Here is a 19,052-nt window from a genome sequence, read left to right on the forward strand (position 1 = left end):
ACCACTAAGAAAGTGTGAAAAAGTGTTTAGACTTTATTAGACTGGAATTAAGTCTCAACACTAAAATAAAGTCTCAAAACTGTTCATGAATCATATTTTCCCCTATGATTTTTCCCAGCTGTACAAAGTGAACTTTCCGATATTTCATGCCATACATTTTGGTAGGTAATTGTTAACAATGTGCTAATGCAATGTCATATTTTACATTTGTGTCATGGTTAAATGAACCAAAGTTCACAGTAAAAGACCTGTTGATAACAACCACTTGTGTTTATCCTTGTTTTGCATGGTATTATTATTAGCTGGTCTGTTTGTTTATGAAAACAAGACCAGGTATTTTAATAGACTTAGTGTCTTGACTGCAATGGTTGTGCAAAATCTTTCACCTTGATCAAAGCTCAAAAAACATTCAAGATATTTAAATGAAACTTGCTACACATGTTGTCAGAGACAAACACACTCTCGTAAATCAACTTTGTTCATAGCTAAAAAAAAATCAAGATATTTAAATGAAACTTGCCACACATGTTGCCAAAAACAAAACACTCTTGTAAATCAAGGCCCATAACTCTGGCTTTAATAATTGTTGAGTTATGCCCCTTTTTTGACTTAGTAATAACAGATAGGCGTTGAGGTTCGCCCCTCAGCACTCTTGTTTTTTATAGTGTAAGTGATACATTGTACATAGACTTGAATTAAGTGTTCATGTAAGTGGGACATTGGGCCGATTGTTCAAAACCTTGTTTAAGTTCACAACATTGTTAACGTCATTATTCTTTACTTTGAAATCTTTACAGTTCTGGAAGTTTATTGGATACACTATATTTATAACAAGATCTGAGCGAAATGCTTCAGTTGTACTTGTTTATATTTAACTTTGTGAGCTCATCATCATATAGTCTAAAAGTCAACAACAATGTCATAATGGTGTTGCTAACTTTAATCAAGTTTTGATTAGTGAGGCCATTGTCTGTTTACTGTAGGTATACAGTATAATTTCCAACCTGTACAAATTTGGGACTTTCTAAGCTTTTAATCATTCTTAATTATCATTTTTTGCTCTAATCTTGTACATGTATATTGCATTTATGGACCATTGTGTAAATGTTATTTTCAGAGGGCAGTTAAGTTTCATATTTTCATTTTGTAATAACAATATCTAAGCCTAGTAGGTATTTCAAGTAAAGGGCCCATATTCACCTATGTCTTGAGTCTAAGTTTCAGACTCAGACTCAGAAAAGCAAACATATAGTGGACTCACTTGTGAATGAGTTGAATACATGGGAATACACCACACTGGGGTGTAAAAATGCTGTTACATGAGCAAAGATAATAAACATCTCTGTATCTGTTAAAAATCAAATCTTCTACAATCAGGTATATATATTTTGTTATATTTTGTTATAATTAGTTATATTTTAAAACATATAAGATTTCAGTTTTCTGAGCCCGAGTGTCAAACTCAGACTCGAGACATTAGCGAATATGGCCCCAGATTTCATGATAATTGTATTGATGTTTCGTCGTATTCTGCGCCATACTACCAGTTTGTGCTCAGCCTATGAAAAATTGCCATGGAATGAGAGTTTGATTATATTTTTCCAAATGTTTGACTTAAAACTCATTTGAATTAAACCAATGTGCTTGGTGGACTCATAGTTTAAATGAATATTTGTAAGTCTGAACTTAATTTTCTATTACTCTATTATGTTTAATAAAATACTTTATTAAGGCTGACAATGTAAGCATATGATATAAGCTATAGCATGATAGGGCATATGAAACCACATTAAGTTGATTATTATTTCTAAGTTCATATATTGTGTAGTTGTAAAGTTGCATTTAATGGCCCAAATTTGGCACCATTTCCAAGGCTAAAACATTTGCTTTTTCCCTAAAGATAAAAAACTTCAAATTTTTCGATCCAAAACAGGTCTAGTTAAAACATTGGACCCCAAACCATTTTTGTATTGGTTTATTCTTAAAAACAAAACAAAACTGTTTTGCCTTTTATCTTTTCTTTCTATTTTTTAAGCATTCTAGTTAAAATTGGAATTCCTTTTTTAGTCAAAATGAGGCATTTTCCCAATCAGACATGACATGGACCCATACTGAAATAGTGAAAATAAACTCTGTATCATTCTCCAGTTTGTATACATGTAGAGAATGCATGCATTCCTTTTCTCTTCATTGTAAATGTAGTTTATTAGTATACGTGTATTTATACTAAGTGCGAGTTGTATAGGATAGGTGTTATAAACCCAAACTGAGTTGGGCCTAAAAAATTAAATTGTGTGGTTAGGGTAAAATGGCCCCCAAGAATAGGTAGGGTAGGTAGGGATTTTTTTTTTTAGGTGTTTAGTTTGGTACAGGTTCGTTTGCTTTGTTTTTGTCCCATTTCAACAGTATTTCAGTTACATTAGGATATTGCTGGGGCTCAAGATTCGGTAACAATGATTTTCCTGGATAAACAAACACTTAGATTGATAGACTGGCATTCTCCCAACTGAGCTAGGCGAGTTTCGTTGTCATTCGTTACACACCTTGCGAAAGCAAAACATATTGATAATTAAATGACAATAATGACCTGCTTCAGCATCTCAAAAACATTTTCTGCCATTTTCCAAGAAGTAAAGTTAGGAATATTTTATAAACTGTACAAATGGCAACAGACCAAGGTTTCAGTCCCAGTTTAAAATAAAGTCACATTTTGTCAGGCACCAGCCTGTGTCAGAACTCTCAGAATTTTATATTTCCGTTCTATACTAGTAGTATGTTTGCCCAGCTGCTATTTTATTTAAACTATTTCTTTTATGATTGCATCATTGGATAAAAACATGACAAGTGAAAAGGGTCATGTCTTGTCCTGCAGTGGTGGGTGGGGTATATTAAAATTAGAAGACATTCAATCGACAGGAATGTCGTACATTTGTTCTTCATCAAACGGGTCCATGGCCCCTAGTCTGATATTGACATGTCAATCTCGGATATAGAGTGTTTTTTTTCGCAAGTCCCACCAAAAAACAGTAGGGTCAGCGGTATTTTCCAGGTAGGGTCGGATGACCCGAACCACACAATTTATTTTTTAGGCCTTATTCGATTGTTCATTTCAATTCAGTCAAAAATAAGTTTCTATACAAGAAAAAAATATACATGCTTTGGTTAAACTATCAAAATGTCAGAAAAAATGTTTTGACATGTCTTATATATATATATATTTTTTTTTTAGATGAATGTCATTTAGAATAGAGATTTTGTATACTACAGTCAAACCCTGATGACTCAAACTGCCTCTAGCCTTGGAAAATTGTAGCCATGCGGAAATGTTTACCTTCAGTATAAAGAAATCGGTCCTTTACATCCTGTTCGAGCCAATGAGGAATTGGAGCCAAGCAAGTTCAAGCCAACGGGGTTCGACTGTACAATGCGTAACCAATACTCTTAATATTCAGTACTGGAAACTTAAGTACTTTATGTATGTTTTTGGTTTGTTGGTTCTTAAAAGAACTATTTAGTGCTCATCCTGTACAAGTCCCTCTGTATTTCTCATTGGTTGTGACATTGGATCTCTGGGGATGGCTGTGATATCATCTATCATACTGTCTGCTTCATTGACTGCCAAAATTTCTCTTTCTGCTCAGGCAAAGTGTTGCAAAGTTTTAGTGTATAGAAATTAAGCTTACTTTTCTAACATGAAATCATGTTATTCATCATAGCTCAGTAGGTAAGCACACCTGACTGTGGGAAGCAGAGAATGGTTTGTGGTGGGCTCAAGTCTCACCATTGGCAACCACAGTACTTTCTTGCGTTACACTTCATACATACCGTGGGAAAAAAGACTGACAAAATCATGATTATATGAATATGCATGAGACATGGGAGACAACTCTTCTTCCAATGAAATTGCACACGACAATTAAACACTCTTCAATAACTCTGAACTGTTAGATAGCTCTGAACTGTTAGTTGTCTCTGTAGGCAAGTGGTATAAGTGGTTGGTATAAAATTTGAACTGATAACAGCACTGAGTCAATTCAATCTTACGCCAGAATACTTTTTCTACGGGAAAATGTTAGTATGAGGATCTGTGCATATGTGAGAGTCAGATTTCCGGGGAGGTTTCCTTGCGGAACTTAACTGCCTCATTTATTATTCATGATAATGCTAATTTCCAAATCACCCATGGTATCCAATGAAGCGTAGCACAGAAGTGTATCAGGGTTATCTGGTGATGAAGTCTTACCAAAGCTCTAAACTTTTGTCAATTTACATTAACAAATGTTATTTTTTTAAAGGATGTCTAATGTGGGTATTTATGGTCACATGATTTGTATGGTGGCTGAGATTACTGTCCTGTAAGGGAAGTAACTCTGTGTGGAGTTTGCAAGAGAGTATGGAATTTGTTACAGACCAAAAAAAGAAGCCTTAATAGTAATTGTTACCCTCAATTGGACCAAACAGCTTTTTCTGTCATACATGTATACATGCTTGGTATTTATTCCATGGTAAATTTTATTAATGAATAATCATATTTTACATCAACAAACCATATAGATTTACATTACTTGGGATATTTACATTACATAATATTAAATATATATTTTATGAATAAGTACTAAGTTTGTATCTATGATGAGGATGCTGGTGATAAGCACAATGACATGTAACAATAACATGACACTGGACATCCTTCAGCCGTTCAATTATGAACATTAAAGAGATGACATTTTGTTCATTATCGTATTTTTCTAATTTTTTCAATGACAACCTCTAACTAACAACTTTGATAAGACTAAGAGACCAGGGGCTCTATACAATAGCCAACTTAAATTTAACTCATAGAGTAGGATCTGAGTGTTTTGATTGACTGAATTTAATCACTGATGCATGTCTTGAGGATAGGATTGTTTTGATTGGACAGTAAAATTAATTGACCAATGAACTGAATTGAATCATTGAGATTGATTGATTGTTTGACTAAGGGGAAGGCTGGTAATTGGACTGTAAAATTAATTGGCAAATGTACTGAATGGAATCACTGAGGTATGTCTAAGAATTTGAATTCTATTGAATACATATTCTGATGGAGCTAGGTTCCCTTCTGCGTCATGTTTATTCATACGGTAATAGCCGTCCAGTAAGTAATTGGTTGGTACGGTAATTGCATTATAATGAAATTTAGCCACTGATCAATAGCTTACTGGATGGCTTATTTGCATACGAATACATTTAAACAAATAAATATGGCATGCTTTTATTCATTGATAAATGGTTATTTGTCTATAATTCAAGAAAATTAAGAACACTTTTGTGTTTCAAAATGAAATGGACTTTGTAATTTAAAGTAATCCATCCATCATTAATACAAAGACATGCTATTGGTAAAGATGCATTTTAAAGTTACAAAATATTAAGTTTAAATATTATATTTTTTTAAAGTATTCACTGAAAGGTTTTTTTTAATATATAGACATTGTGTTTCTTAAGAAACAAATAAATAAAATTGCTATATAATCATAGTAAAATTCTGTATGATTACCTCCCTTTAATATATCATAATAGCAGCATCGTTATGGTGTTTTCAAATATGATAATACTATAATGGTTTATCAGTGCAAATTGAACCTGAAAATAATCTTGATGATAAAGCTGCACTCTCACTGATTGAACATTTTGACATTTTTTTTTTGCCTTGGAACGAGCATTTTTTTCCGAAAATCCATGGAAACCAGTTTTATAAGACTGCTGACAAAAAATTAGATCGCAGAATTTTATATTTAAGTTAAAAAATTAATGTCTTATGCAGTTTTCTTAAACCGTTATCACTTGTTTGCAGATATTTACGCAAAAAATTTGCTCACTCTAAGACAAAAAATAAAAAAAGTTGTAAAAACGGTAAATCTGTGAGAGTGCAGCTTTAATATCTTAAATGCACTATCTCAATGATGGATGGCTTACCTTAAATGGAGGAGTCTTGTTTGTGTATTGTATGTTGTTTAAAGAAACAATCATGTTTTCAATACATGTATATTTGTATGTCTGTTTACATTTTGTAGAATGTTGGATATTTGTTTATCATGTTATGCATTTTGTTATGAATCATTGTTAAAATTTCAGATCAAATTGACTTTAATTGTTAAAAATTAAATTGTCAAGTATATGTTTGTTTTCCTTATTATAGTTTTGCCTGGAAACATTTTAGTATAGTTCTAGCCAGTTTCATGATTTTATCCAGTTAGCTGGTTACTAAGCCTTGTTTGGTTGTCATGCAAAATTATTAAACTTGGCCAGAACTTTTTAACCATTCAAGATATTCAAATGAAACTTGGTACACATATTGCCAGTTATCATTGTTATGTCCCTTGATCGTTGATGTTCGCTCTGCACAATTTTTACTCCATGATGGCCCAGTATCACTTCAGCATAGTGTGTGAATAACACATGATCAAGTGTGTCATAAAGGCTACTTTGGATGCCAACATTTTGCTTTGAATGAAGATAATGTTACTAGGTATTTCTTCACCATTTTAAATGAAACAGAGAGCAGTCTACGCTGTTTACACAGTCCAACCTTGGGTCTTTTACCAGAATTTGATTGAGAGTTTAGTTTCTTAAAAGTTAAAACACTTCGACAAACCTTTTTCGCAAAACCGCTGCCTGATAGAGCACTGTCAAACCATTACTTTGGAAACGGGTTTGTCAATTTGTTGAAGAAACTTGTCGCCTAATCAAACTCCAGTAATAAAACAAAGGTGGGGCTCTTAAGGAAGCATAGACTACCCTTTGTTTCATATTGCATATTTGTGTATCTGATGACTTAAGATTGGTTATATCACACATAACCTTTCAAGTGGTGAAACTTTGAGCAAGGAATTGAAACATTGTGCCTAAAAGTTTAAAGGTTGATACTCAGGGAAATGAATCTCTCCAACCAATATTGGAATAGGTGTTAATTTGAAAAGAAAATACAATATCATTTACCATTTAGTATTTATTGTCTGAAAAATTATACACATCATGCGGGCATTGTATCATATGTTCAAAACAAATCCCAATTTCAAATATCTGCCTAACGGAATATTAAAAATGGTATAAGATGTTTCAGTCATCAATGAAATAACATCCAAGACGTTTCAACATATGACAACAGTGTGAAAAAAACCCATTAGATTATAAACATTGTCAGATATTATAGAGGGTTATTTTATTCATCAATACATTTTAAGTTTTAATCACAATACAGCCATTTAAATCAGGCTTTTGAAATTAACAAGCCTCAATTCTAACATAACTACCTGTCTGAAGATATTGTAACAAGACCGGCTATTTCAAATTCATATTTTAAGGCTATATCAAGTTCATATTTTAGCAAACTCACAAGACGCATTTAACCAATTCAGAGCTTGTGCTTAATTTGACTACTAAAGATACATTGTCTTTTCAGATTAAAAAACATGAATAACACTATGGCCCTTTCCTATGGCCTCAAAGGGGCCATGCCAAGTTTAGCTCGCAGTTCATTGGCTTCTTGTATTTCCTGTTCGTCTTTCGACATCTTCTTGTCAGGACGACCCCCGTGGTCTCTATGGCGATGTCGATCTTTGTGACGATCGTCCTCACGCCCACGATCACGATCTTTATCCCGGTCGCTTCGATGATCTTTACTGGATTTGCTGCTCTTGTGTTTTCTGTGGGTTAAAATTTCAGATGGAGAATACACATTCAGGTGTTTCAATGAGCAGATAAAGTCTGAAAATTCTCAAAGATGTCCCAGAACTTAACTCCAGGGGTTTTAAAAATCCCACGCGTAAAATTGTGTAAAACACTGATATTACCGTAAATATTGAATTAAGTGTTTTCTTGCCTGCTTTTAAAATCGCCAAAGTAAAACAATGGACATCTTAAAGGATATAATTATACCTAAAATGACTATGCTGCATAGTATTGCATAACCATGTGGATACTTGACTGTAAACTGGGATTAACTATCAGGCTGACTACGTATTTTTTTAAAAGCCACTCACAGAAAAGACAATGCCAGTAATCTGAAAGAGCATGCCCATATTTGATTGAAAACATTTGATTGGCGATGGGGGGGGGGGGGGGGGGGGGGGGGGGGGGGGGGTTACAATTGACTACTGGTGCATAATGGCATCCTGTCATTGTAGTATTATTCCCAATGAACTTGTTCATACAAACTGCTATCAGAGGGAAAGGAACTTGAAGCCTTACCTGTCATCATCTTTGTGTTTTTTATCATCTTCTTTATGCTTTTTATCTGAAACAAGTGATTTTACATGTAGTTTTCCAGGGGTAGTATTGTACATTTTTTAATTGTTTCTTGAATGTTTTCATTTCTCTCATCCGTCACGTAAACTTAAACTGAGTATGCAATTACAGATGTGTATAAATAGAGAATATAAAACCAGTGGTTATTTATATAAATTTAATGACACAATTTTACTCAAATTTACAAATTGATTCTAAGCGAGCAATTCTAATGAATTTCGTATTGAATGACCACAAATGTCATATAAGTTTTTAACATGAATATTAATTTGTTGATTCACTTCGCTAAATACATCACTATGTAATGAATATAATGTACAAAGCTGTTCATATAAGACATCAAATCAAAAGTTATCAAACTAGTTATATATGAAAAGCATATCATGATGTTATCTCATAATGGCGATGCCATTTGCAAATAAAACAAGAAATTTTACCTGATTTTCGGTCTTTATCTGTTCTTTCCCTGGACCTTGATCTTTTTCTGCCCCTGTCTCTATCTCTGTGAAAAATTGAAATATAAGTTAATAAACTCACAACACTCACAAAATGAACTTTGTATAATTTGATTTCCGAATCAACTGCAAGTGATTCTTAGATCTTGTTAACCATACAGGCCCAAATTTCTCAAAATATCTTGAGCGTAGCATGTTTAGGGGTATGTATCTTCTCTAAACTAGCCAAATAAGTTACATACATAAGTTAATAAACACAAAACTGAATGAAATTTAAAAATCAAAAATCGTTAATCTTGAAGTTTAAAATAAATAAATCATGTAGTCACTTAAAGGATAACATATGAATGTTAACCTGTGGTGAGGAGAGGGGGACCTCCGTCCTCTAGTGGGGGACGGGCTTCGAGCCGGTCGGTCCAATTCTCGGTTTATCTTACGCTTCTCTGAGCTCGCTGCCTTGTAAATATCCTGAAAAGAAAGACAGTGAAATTAATTTTAATTAGATATCCACAACATAATTTAAGTGAATCCATTGAACGCACATCAGCCTTTACTTAGAAATTTAAAGGTTTGTTCATTCGAAGAATATAAAACTCCTATTAAGTCCTTTTCATCATCATCTTGCCTATCCAGTTTGCTGTAATGATCATATTGCCACATGTATCCCTTCTCCGTCCTTCCACGTCTAAACCAAGCAGTACCAGGTCTGAGACAAAACAAGGACACTTTCTCAAGGCCTTTTAAATGGACATCAATGGGCCCTTTCTTCAATAATCCTAGCCTATGAGATATTTCTGTATTAAACTGTAAGATTTTTCCTATACAGGTATAAAGTTTATCCTATATTTTTTATGAAACAGCCTGCAGGTGCCCATTTCAATAAGATATCTTAGGTTAAAGGGCTTGAGGACACCTGTAAAGTTATGGAGTAAATATGAAATTTTTTATGGCAACACAGTTTCTGCCCAAAATGGGATTATGACTGGAAATTCACAATCTTAAACCAGGGTTCCGTTTCAATAAACATCTTAAGGTTAAATTAACCTTACGATGTTTATTGAAACGGAACCCTGGACATACATTTAGGGCACTGCTATATTTTTCCATAAGCTCACACCCGCCAACTCCTCCAAAATACACTCTTCCTGAACACTGAACATGATACATACGCTTATTGAATGGCTTGTCGGTCAAAAGTCCGATCTATTTGCCAAAGGGCAAAGAAGGATAAGTGAATTATTGTCTGCGGCTGATACATACCATAATGTCTTCCTCCTCATCGGTCTCCATTTCATCAAGATCTTCGTCCAGGGCGCTGACACGAGTATCTAATAGGTTACTTTCCTCCAACACATTACGTTTCTGTAATAACAGAATAACAGAGGTTCTAACAGCTGATTATTGTCAACAACAACAACAAATATCTTTCTTAAACTTAGGTCATACATACATGACAGCATGATGACAAATAAGATTAGTCAGCAGTGTCAATAAAACCTTAATTATACTAATACGAAGAAGGATGACTTTGTCCAGAGTGGCGGAAATAAAATGGTTGTGTATTTTTTTATGGTCGTACATGTATGAAATATGTATCTTATCATGGTGACAGTTATTTTAAATAACTTAACAAAATAAGAGGATAAAAGGGATATTCAATATGGTCAATCCGGGTCTGTTATGTTTTTTTTAAAAACAAATGCTTTTAGGCAAGGTATTCTACATGTACCTTCTGTCAGACATTTTCCATACATGGTAGATCATTCCAAATATATATATATATATATATATATATATACAGGATGTTACAAAACACCCTACACCACATACGGACAATTTTAATACCATTTAAAGATCACGTAAAATCACTGGTACTAGGCAATGGTATCCCCTAGACATAATTTCAATCATCAAGACTTTTTAACATGAATTTTTGATGATGTGCTTATATAAATTCACTCACTGAATTTAATCATGTACAGCAGAAACTTTTGTAAAAAAAACAGATAAAAAATGTACCGGTAACCTTTAAACTTTCAAAGAAGTAAGGATTTAAAAGTTAACAATGATGAAGTAAACAATGTTGTTAGTTTAAACAGAGTTCTGACGGAGAAATCCTACTGGGTAATTACCTGTATGCGAGGAAGGATGATGTCGCAGACTCTTTCTTCTCTGATAAGCTCATCAATAAACTCATCCATGTGTAACAGCTCAAATGCTGCAAGTTTTAAACAGAACAACCATGCTTTAACTTGTAAAATTCTCCTAGTATTCAAGGCCAATGATTACAAATTGGATTTTTGATAACATTTCTTAAAACAGGCCACAACATAATTGTTTGATATTAAATCTTGTAAAGAAGAATTACATGAATCGGAGTTACTACTGAAGTACAGCATTACAGGAAATTCTGAAAATGTAAGTTTGTGAGGCCTGTGGTTATGAATAATTATAACTTATACTATTCTGAGAACAAATTAACATATCGAAGAATGCATGCCAGACTGCAGTAAGTATTCGAATAAATACAGTTAGTTAATACAGTCTTCTTCAGACACTCGATATAACAGTCAGCAATTTGTCATACATCCATCATTCTTCTGCCTCTTGAGTTTTCTGTAGTCCAGGTAGAGTGGCTCCAGATACTTGTAGCAGTCAATAGATGTGCCTGTCAGTCGCATGTACAGGGAACCGAGGGCTCGGACATACCTGAATAATGAAGGGCCTGTTTAGTGAACAAGAAATTGTCTGAATCATCTGCAGCTAATTTCATAAACCTGTCTTTCAATAGGTTACTCCTTTGATTTGGTTAGCCCAAACTGATTTGTCAAAATTTATCCAATAATAACTTTTAGCTAATTAAATTATTTAGATGTGCAACTATCCTAAAGATAACCCGTTACGTGAACAACTTTTCCAAGTATATACAATTGGTTGCTGCCAAAACCTCAAGATAATGATTTAGATCAGACGAAGGGTATTATATGAAGTATTTTTAACCCAAAAGTGTGTGATGCTCTGATTTTGTTTCAAAGATTTTTCAATCATATGGACTTATAAGATTTGAACAACGATTATCCAAATAATTAAAGCCTTGTTCAGATGATATTTCTAAGGAAGACACTTCAACGGTTCTGAAAAAATGACAAGATCCTATGCATCAACCTCTGATGATAAACTAAAGAAATTTCCGAAATAGTACTGCAAAGGGCTTGATTTGAGTACACTCAACTCACCCTTTTTAATTGATTGATACCAGACAGGCAAATACACAAGCCAATTAATTCTTTTGCATTTTAATGCGCAAAAGGTTAAAAATCCATTGCGTTTTTCCAAAATTACACAATTGTACACCCCATTTAGAGCCCTCTTAATGATTGCTAATTATCTTAATATCTGTTTTACCTTAAAAATTAACAGGATATTAAATCATTAATTCATTGACTTATTACATCAAAGAGTAAATAATGGACTGGATAGAATAAACCCGCTATTTGATTTCATGATACAATTTGTATCTGATAACAACCTTGAAATACTTTCTACGGTCAGGAAATGAAAAATCATTTAGTAAGATTATCATTTTGCAAATCTGATCTATCATAAATTGTGCCCAAAAGAAAAGCCATACTTAAAGTCTTCATTTCTGATGAATTCTACGATTATGTCTTTCTCTGGTTGGATTTGCAGCATCTTCAGTAGAAGGCAGAGGAATGGTGCAGGCTTGATGTTTCCTCCATACACCCCACCAATGTACTTCAAGCCCATTGCTTTGTCTACCAGTAACTCCGCTGCAACGAAAAACAAACATTACCTATGAATGATGATAGCAAATAATTATAAAATCATAATCAGAGCTCTCAACTATTGCTTTAAGTGCTGATATAAGGCACCCATCAAAAAAGTTATTTTTATTTTCAGAGGCATAGAGAATGTTAATGCTTAACGTTTTGGGTACTGTACTTTAGCAAGTCAAAATGCCCAAATATTTCTGAGTCCAAACTTCCTGATTCTCATGGTCAAATAAGCTTAATCCTGCAGGGTCTGAAAATAACTTGAATTTTCTGCCTCAGCAAGAGAAGCTTAGATCTGGGGACCAATTTGCCAGTGTGACTGCAACAAGAAATGATAATCAATAAAATAAATCTGTCACAATATTATATGAAATAACGTACTTCAGTGAATCTTAATCACATGGTCAATTTAACTTCGAAGAAAATATTTCATGACAATGATAACAGTTCATCCAGACATCAATATTTTATCCGAATAAATGAAACGTCCGATTTTGATCTACTAATCATTTTGGACAGATCGGAAAAATATTTATACCGGTCAAGGCGAAACATTCTTCTTTCCAATATCTGCATTCGTATATACGCGTTCGAGTTATTTTCTCAATCAAATATTGGGGATTTGTCCCCTTAATTGAGTGAGCATCTTTCACTGTTCGGTTCGCCATTTTGATCTGGATCGCGAGGCGTTTGGCGTAGCAGACAACACTCTTTCAATGTAAAACTTACTTCGACTTGTACCAGTATCTTGATAAGTTGGATTATGCTATTGGTCCCACCCAGTATATAAATGATTTCAGAATTTATTTCGCATTTTTGTTTTCAAGTTATTTGTTTTAGCTGACATGCTTGTAAAGGCCATGATTAGAAACTGAAAAGTCGTAAAATAACACACTCACTTCCCATTTATTAATTTAGAATAACTGATCATACAGGAAAATAGCTATCATGTAGTAATAGATTTGCAGCCATTTTATTAAATCAATCATTTGATCAATTTGCAGTCAATAACGTTCGTAACACAAAGTAGTGACAGTCGGTCATTGGTATATTGATTTACAGTATTTACTATTTAGTGTTTCCTTTCATACAAACTCCCGTTAGATACTCCTGTGTTGGCCCAATTGCGAGTATACTCCTTGCGGAGTGATGCAATCCCTTGAGATGATGATGATGATGATGATGATGATGATGATGATGATGATGATGATGATGATGATGATGATGATGATGATAATGATGATGATGATGACTTAATCAAAATAGTGGTTCTTTATTGCCTTAAATACAGAAATAGTTCACTTCACTCTTGTTGGTTTTTGTTGAGACTGCAAACACGGAAATGTAATAAATAATGTCGTAAACTTTGGGCGCCCTAAGGTATCCTTAGATAACTTTTGGGAGTCATTTGGTAAACATTTGGTGCCATAGGGGTACACGGACTCCGTTGATGTCTTTTGGTATTTCTTTGTGTGTTCGGTTGTGTATAAAAGACTGGTCGGTCCGGACCAAATCCGGACCAACGGAAATCTCCTGACTGTTACAGAAATCGTTCGGAAGTTTTGTTTGTTTTGGGTTGGTATTAAAGGACGGGCCGGACCGGACCAAATTAAAATACGCATTGCTATGCGTCTTTTAATTTGGTCCAGAATTGGTCCGGTTCGGCCAGTCTTTTATACCCAACCGTGTGTAAACGTAGGGTGTTTGCTACATGTACAATTTATTTAATCATGGTCAAATCGGAAATGTCAACATATCAGTTGTGACACAATAAGAATAAGGCGAGTAAGGCGACAAGTTGTTATGTTGAATATTTTGTAAGTTTTACCTCATTGTTATCGTAAACGATAGCAAATCATTTATTTAACTGTAAGTCAATGGTGCAAAGATAACAAATATAAAAAATGCAGAGAAAAAAATCTTCTTTTAAGGATATTGTTTGAGTATATTTTTTTTGGAATTTTCCATTTCAAAAATACATTTTTGCATTTTAACTTTTAAATTCAAACACAAGGAAATGATTCATTTTCACCCAATATTTACATACAAGCGTATCAGCTAATGCCAAGTTCTATGGTCACCTTTAATTCGAGCGACCACACACCACTCCAGATACGTTACTGCTACATGTATGCATTATGACATATTCCTGACAGTTGCCTTGGACTGGGAATATTTTTTAGTTGAAATGCAAACTTTCCTGATCGTGAATAGTTATCGCTGCCACGAAAACTGAAGAAATATACTAACAACATAAGTTGCAGGTCATGTGTTTGACCTGGGAGTAGGATTTGTTATTGGTTCCAGGTTTGACATGGCGACATTTTAATGGTAGTTTTACCAAATAAAGTTTAACATAATAAATGACATTGCACAGGATAACCCGTAAAGATTTGCACAAGTACAAAAGCTTATTTCCAACGGGGTCCATGTCTAAGGTATTAAAGTTGGCATTAAATGATTTAGTGAACAGTATTATATAATAGTATATCATATACTCAGATGAATTAAATTAATATATGACATTCATCACAAATAAACTACTATCAGTATCACATAATTATATAATATACCACACAATTATATAATAGTTAAGGAATATTTAAAAATTACCAAAGCAACTATATAAAAATTGTGCGTATTCTTAGAAAGCGCATTTATATTTATTTAATACATAAAAAAATATGAATACAAAAAGACAGACTTTTCAAACTTCTCCATCTCCTTAAAGAGGTGAGTTTTGTCTAATTTCTTAAAAACATACTTTGATTCTGTGTCTTTGATGTTATTTGGAAGCATGTTCCAATCCCGTATACCATTATAATAAAAAGAAGCTGCTGTAAAACCACCATTATGTGGGACATAAAATTTTAAGTATTATATAATATTATCGAAACTTTTTACTTCTATATTATTATTTTTATTTAATATTTATCAAGCCATCTTAAATTTATATAAAATTAGTGCAACATAGTCAGAAACTACATGGGGACAATAAACAACCTCGGATGTATGCCGGTACATCTGTTGAAGTAGTTCGTAAAATTTTGAATTATATCATTAGTTAAATGTAGTGTTTAAGAGTTGTATTTATTGATCTAAGTTTAAATTTGTTGTCATTGAATTGTATTATAGCAAACATAATGAAGAATCCCAAGAGTTAAGTCACAAAGTTTAACTGCTAAATAAAATTACTACGCGATCTACTTGCAGCGGACTTAAACGTACCACTTTTTGAGTGTGTAAACCGTCCAAATACATCCGAGGTTGTTTTCGATAAAATGGCCGAGGAGCTCCGAATGTAAACAACAGCGTTGCAGGATTTTCCCTTTGCTATTAGGCTGTTCCAAAAGTGTTGTGTGCTACCTTCAGCAATAGACGCTTGAGTTCTGGCGGGAACTGTCACGTTGATCAGCTGTTTGCAGAGAGAAAATGCAGACTTCAAACTATTTCCAAACCCGTGCTTCAAAACAAAACATCGAATGGCAAGGGAAAGGAAAAAGTAAAGATAGACACCAGAATAGATCCCTCAGCTATGGGTAAGTTCCACTGCATAATTTTCATGTTTGATTAACTCTGATGAAAAGTTTAATTTAGGCATAAATTTTCATTGTTCATCTGTTCAGAGTTAAATGTAGAAATTTATATTTTTGGCTGAAACTTTTATTTGTGCATTATTGATTTGTTTTAGATCATTTACACTGAATGGTACAATATACAGTGTTGGCGACTATGTGCTGGTTGCAACTGATGTCGACAAAAACCCATCCAAGGCACTGGTTTGTCAGATCAAGGATTTGTTTGACAATGGTAATTTATTTTAACAGATAATTCCGTAGATATATGCATGAAGTGACCCTTCTATGTAGTTGAACAGATACAGACAGAGAATTGTTTTCTGATTGTTTAGCACATCATTTCTAAAAAATCATACTTGAAAAGAAATTTGAGGTGTTGCTCAGGGTTGTCAATAAGAACCGGCCGCTGGCCGAAATGGATGGTTCAAATGAAGTTTGGGCCGGTTCAAATTCGGAAGAAGAAAAAATTGATCGCAAGTTTTTTTGGTTATAAATGTTCCTGACGGTTAAAAACGGCCCTTTTCGCCTATAACATCTCTTTCGATATTTAGAGCTTCGCCTTGACTGGTTAAAATTTTTCCGATAATCTGAAACTTTATCTTATGATTCGGCATATTTGTAGACACAGTAGACGATATTTTGTTTATCCAACATTGTCGACATTTTGACACGATTCTGGACCATGACCTGTGACGTCAGGCATGTGATCAATAAAATATAGTTGTATTATTGATAGTTAATTATAACTTGCAGCATTGTGTATATTTCCACGAGAAAAACAAGACAGGAATGCCAATAACCCTGCGCAGTCAACGTTTTAACTATCTTTGATACCGTGACCTTATTTCGCGATTTCCCAAAATTCTTAAAATAGTAACATAGTGTTGTTTTTTTAGTGCATATTTATCGAAGTTTATACTCCATGGAAATGAATTTATAGCAAATAAACAAGCATCAGATATGAAAATAATTGACCCTACTTTACGAGTACGTAGAATTACGTATCTATGAAGCTATCGATATAGCTATGTCTATGAAGCTATGGATAGATAAGTAAAATTCGTATCTATGAAGTAAAGGGTTAATTAACCATTCTCCCAAAATGCCCCAGAATGCAGGAAATGAAGGGCTGAATTTCAAAATTTCCGGGGATTGGGGGTGGAGGATACCCACGGATCCCCCTAGCTGACCGCCTGCTTTTCTGTTTCAGTCGGTTCAACAAAAACTTATTGACAACCCTGGTTGCTATGTCTAAATTTACTTTAATTACACCTTTGAACATTTATTACACACTTGCTCATTGTTTCTATTTGTAAAAATTTGGAGTGAGATATTTATTTTAGTTAACACATGGCTTGATAATTCTCAAAATGACTAAATTTCAGTTTAAAAATAAGCCATAATTTGGTATGAACCCTCAGATATATCATCAAGTTTCTCAATAAGATTTGCTTGAACTGTCCCAAATAGTACAGAGACCCACTAACTTCTACTTAATGCACTTAAAATTCACTACTTTAAAATTGAAAGTAAAGGCATGCAGTCAGAAAATTTATAGAATGGATTGTCTGCAAATTTGAAGAATCTGCTAATAATATGATTATCCTAGACTGCAAATTTGAAGAATCTGCTAATGATATGATTATCCTAGACTTGGTGAAGTACATTCATATCTGTACATACTACATATGAGGGATTGATGTAATTTCCAGGTAAAGAAAAGTTAGCAGAGGCAAGGCGATTCATACAGATAGAATGTCTTCCAAAGCCTGCCCAGAGAGCCTTAGCTTTAAAGAAAACTAACACCAATTCACAGGAGGTGGTGCTGAGTACAGACAAACGTGACAACAATGTGGTGGACCTTACACAGCTTATTGGAAAATGTCAGGTACTGGAGATCTTTTGGTAGTGAAGAATTTTGTTTTTTAGGAGCAAGTAATTCCATTTGCATTTATTGCTAATAATTAAGAATGAAAAATCTAGAAGAAACTTTCCAAAATAAAATTTAAAAAAACACATGAATACTTTTGGCGCTTTGGCATTAGGCCTTCATTAGTAGATAAATGATCAGTCATAATAAGTAAATGAGGTCAAAGTCATACACTTCTTCTCAGTATTATTATTTGTAATATTTTTTAAGATTCTTCTTTTGCAGGTATTGAGAAGGTGTGTTCGAATATCGGGTTTGCTGTAATAAAATTTGACTATTAATTAAGCAGTTATGTAAATGTGAAAACGAATTCATAGCTTTCAATGTTTCATATGTTACTTTCAGGTTATTGAAAGCAAGAACATCCCTGTTCAGTCCCCTAGTGGTCGAAAAACCAGACATCCTATGTTCTACGCAGCCCATAGTTACGATGGTTGCAAAATCGGTTCCCTGTTTGATGATGATAAGGAAAACTGGGAGCCTAAAGACCTGCAGGGATCTGGCCGGAAAAACAATGTCACTAGCAAAAGTACAGCAAGTCCATTGCAGCCGTCGGAAAAACATGGAGTTGGTGAGAATTGGTTTGAATTTTTTTTAGGGTGTAACCATAAGAAAATGATCTCTGGTGTGTGTTTTTGTTGAGCCCGCTTGCTGTGAGCGAGAAATAGTTGACATTATGGCTGTACCGTGTATGTGCATGTGTCCATCTGCCCAGACTTAACATTGTCTGGGCTGTATCTTGACCATGATATTAGGATTTTTAAAAAAACAACCTTGCCATGAAGGTTCACCATGATAAGGTGGCGTGTCACGCACAATGCGAACCTCAAAGATCAAAAAATGAAATGATCCTTGTCTGGGCTGTATCTTGTTTACACTTTCTTGGATGAATTTTAGATAGTTTCTTGCATAGAAAAGATATTAATATACCAAGACAAACTGGCGTTGTGATGATTTTCCGTTTTGAAAGGATATTAAGATAAAAAAAAATTGGGGTCGACACTAA

The 19,052-nt window shown here is 33.9% G+C and overlaps 2 protein-coding genes across 2 annotated transcripts in view; one reads left to right on the forward strand and one right to left on the reverse strand.

Moving 5' to 3' along the window:
* The window catches only part of LOC128215357 (uncharacterized), a 65,938-nt gene that overhangs the window by 35,394 nt on the left and 11,492 nt on the right, over positions 1-19,052 (forward strand). Inside the window, exons 31-34 of the mRNA XM_052922047.1 lie at positions 15,950-16,077; positions 16,230-16,348; positions 17,829-18,004; positions 18,392-18,617. Coding sequence (XP_052778007.1) covers positions 15,950-16,077; positions 16,230-16,348; positions 17,829-18,004; positions 18,392-18,617 — 649 coding nt within the window. The remainder of the gene's footprint in view (positions 1-15,949; positions 16,078-16,229; positions 16,349-17,828; positions 18,005-18,391; positions 18,618-19,052) is intronic.
* LOC128213343 (pre-mRNA-splicing factor 38A-like) lies at positions 6,980-13,225 on the reverse strand. The gene is made up of 9 exons (XM_052918953.1): positions 13,077-13,225; positions 12,376-12,535; positions 11,332-11,453; positions 10,877-10,962; positions 10,005-10,106; positions 9,100-9,212; positions 8,727-8,791; positions 8,233-8,278; positions 6,980-7,688 (listed from the first exon to the last, which is right to left on the reverse strand). Exons 1-9 carry the CDS (start codon positions 13,204-13,206, stop codon positions 7,478-7,480), a joined length of 1,035 nt encoding a protein of 344 aa, XP_052774913.1. The 5' UTR covers positions 13,207-13,225; the 3' UTR covers positions 6,980-7,477.

This window comes from Mya arenaria, chromosome 13 (assembly GCF_026914265.1).
Source record: "Mya arenaria isolate MELC-2E11 chromosome 13, ASM2691426v1".
In the NCBI taxonomy this organism is placed as follows: Eukaryota; Metazoa; Mollusca; class Bivalvia; order Myida; family Myidae; genus Mya; species Mya arenaria.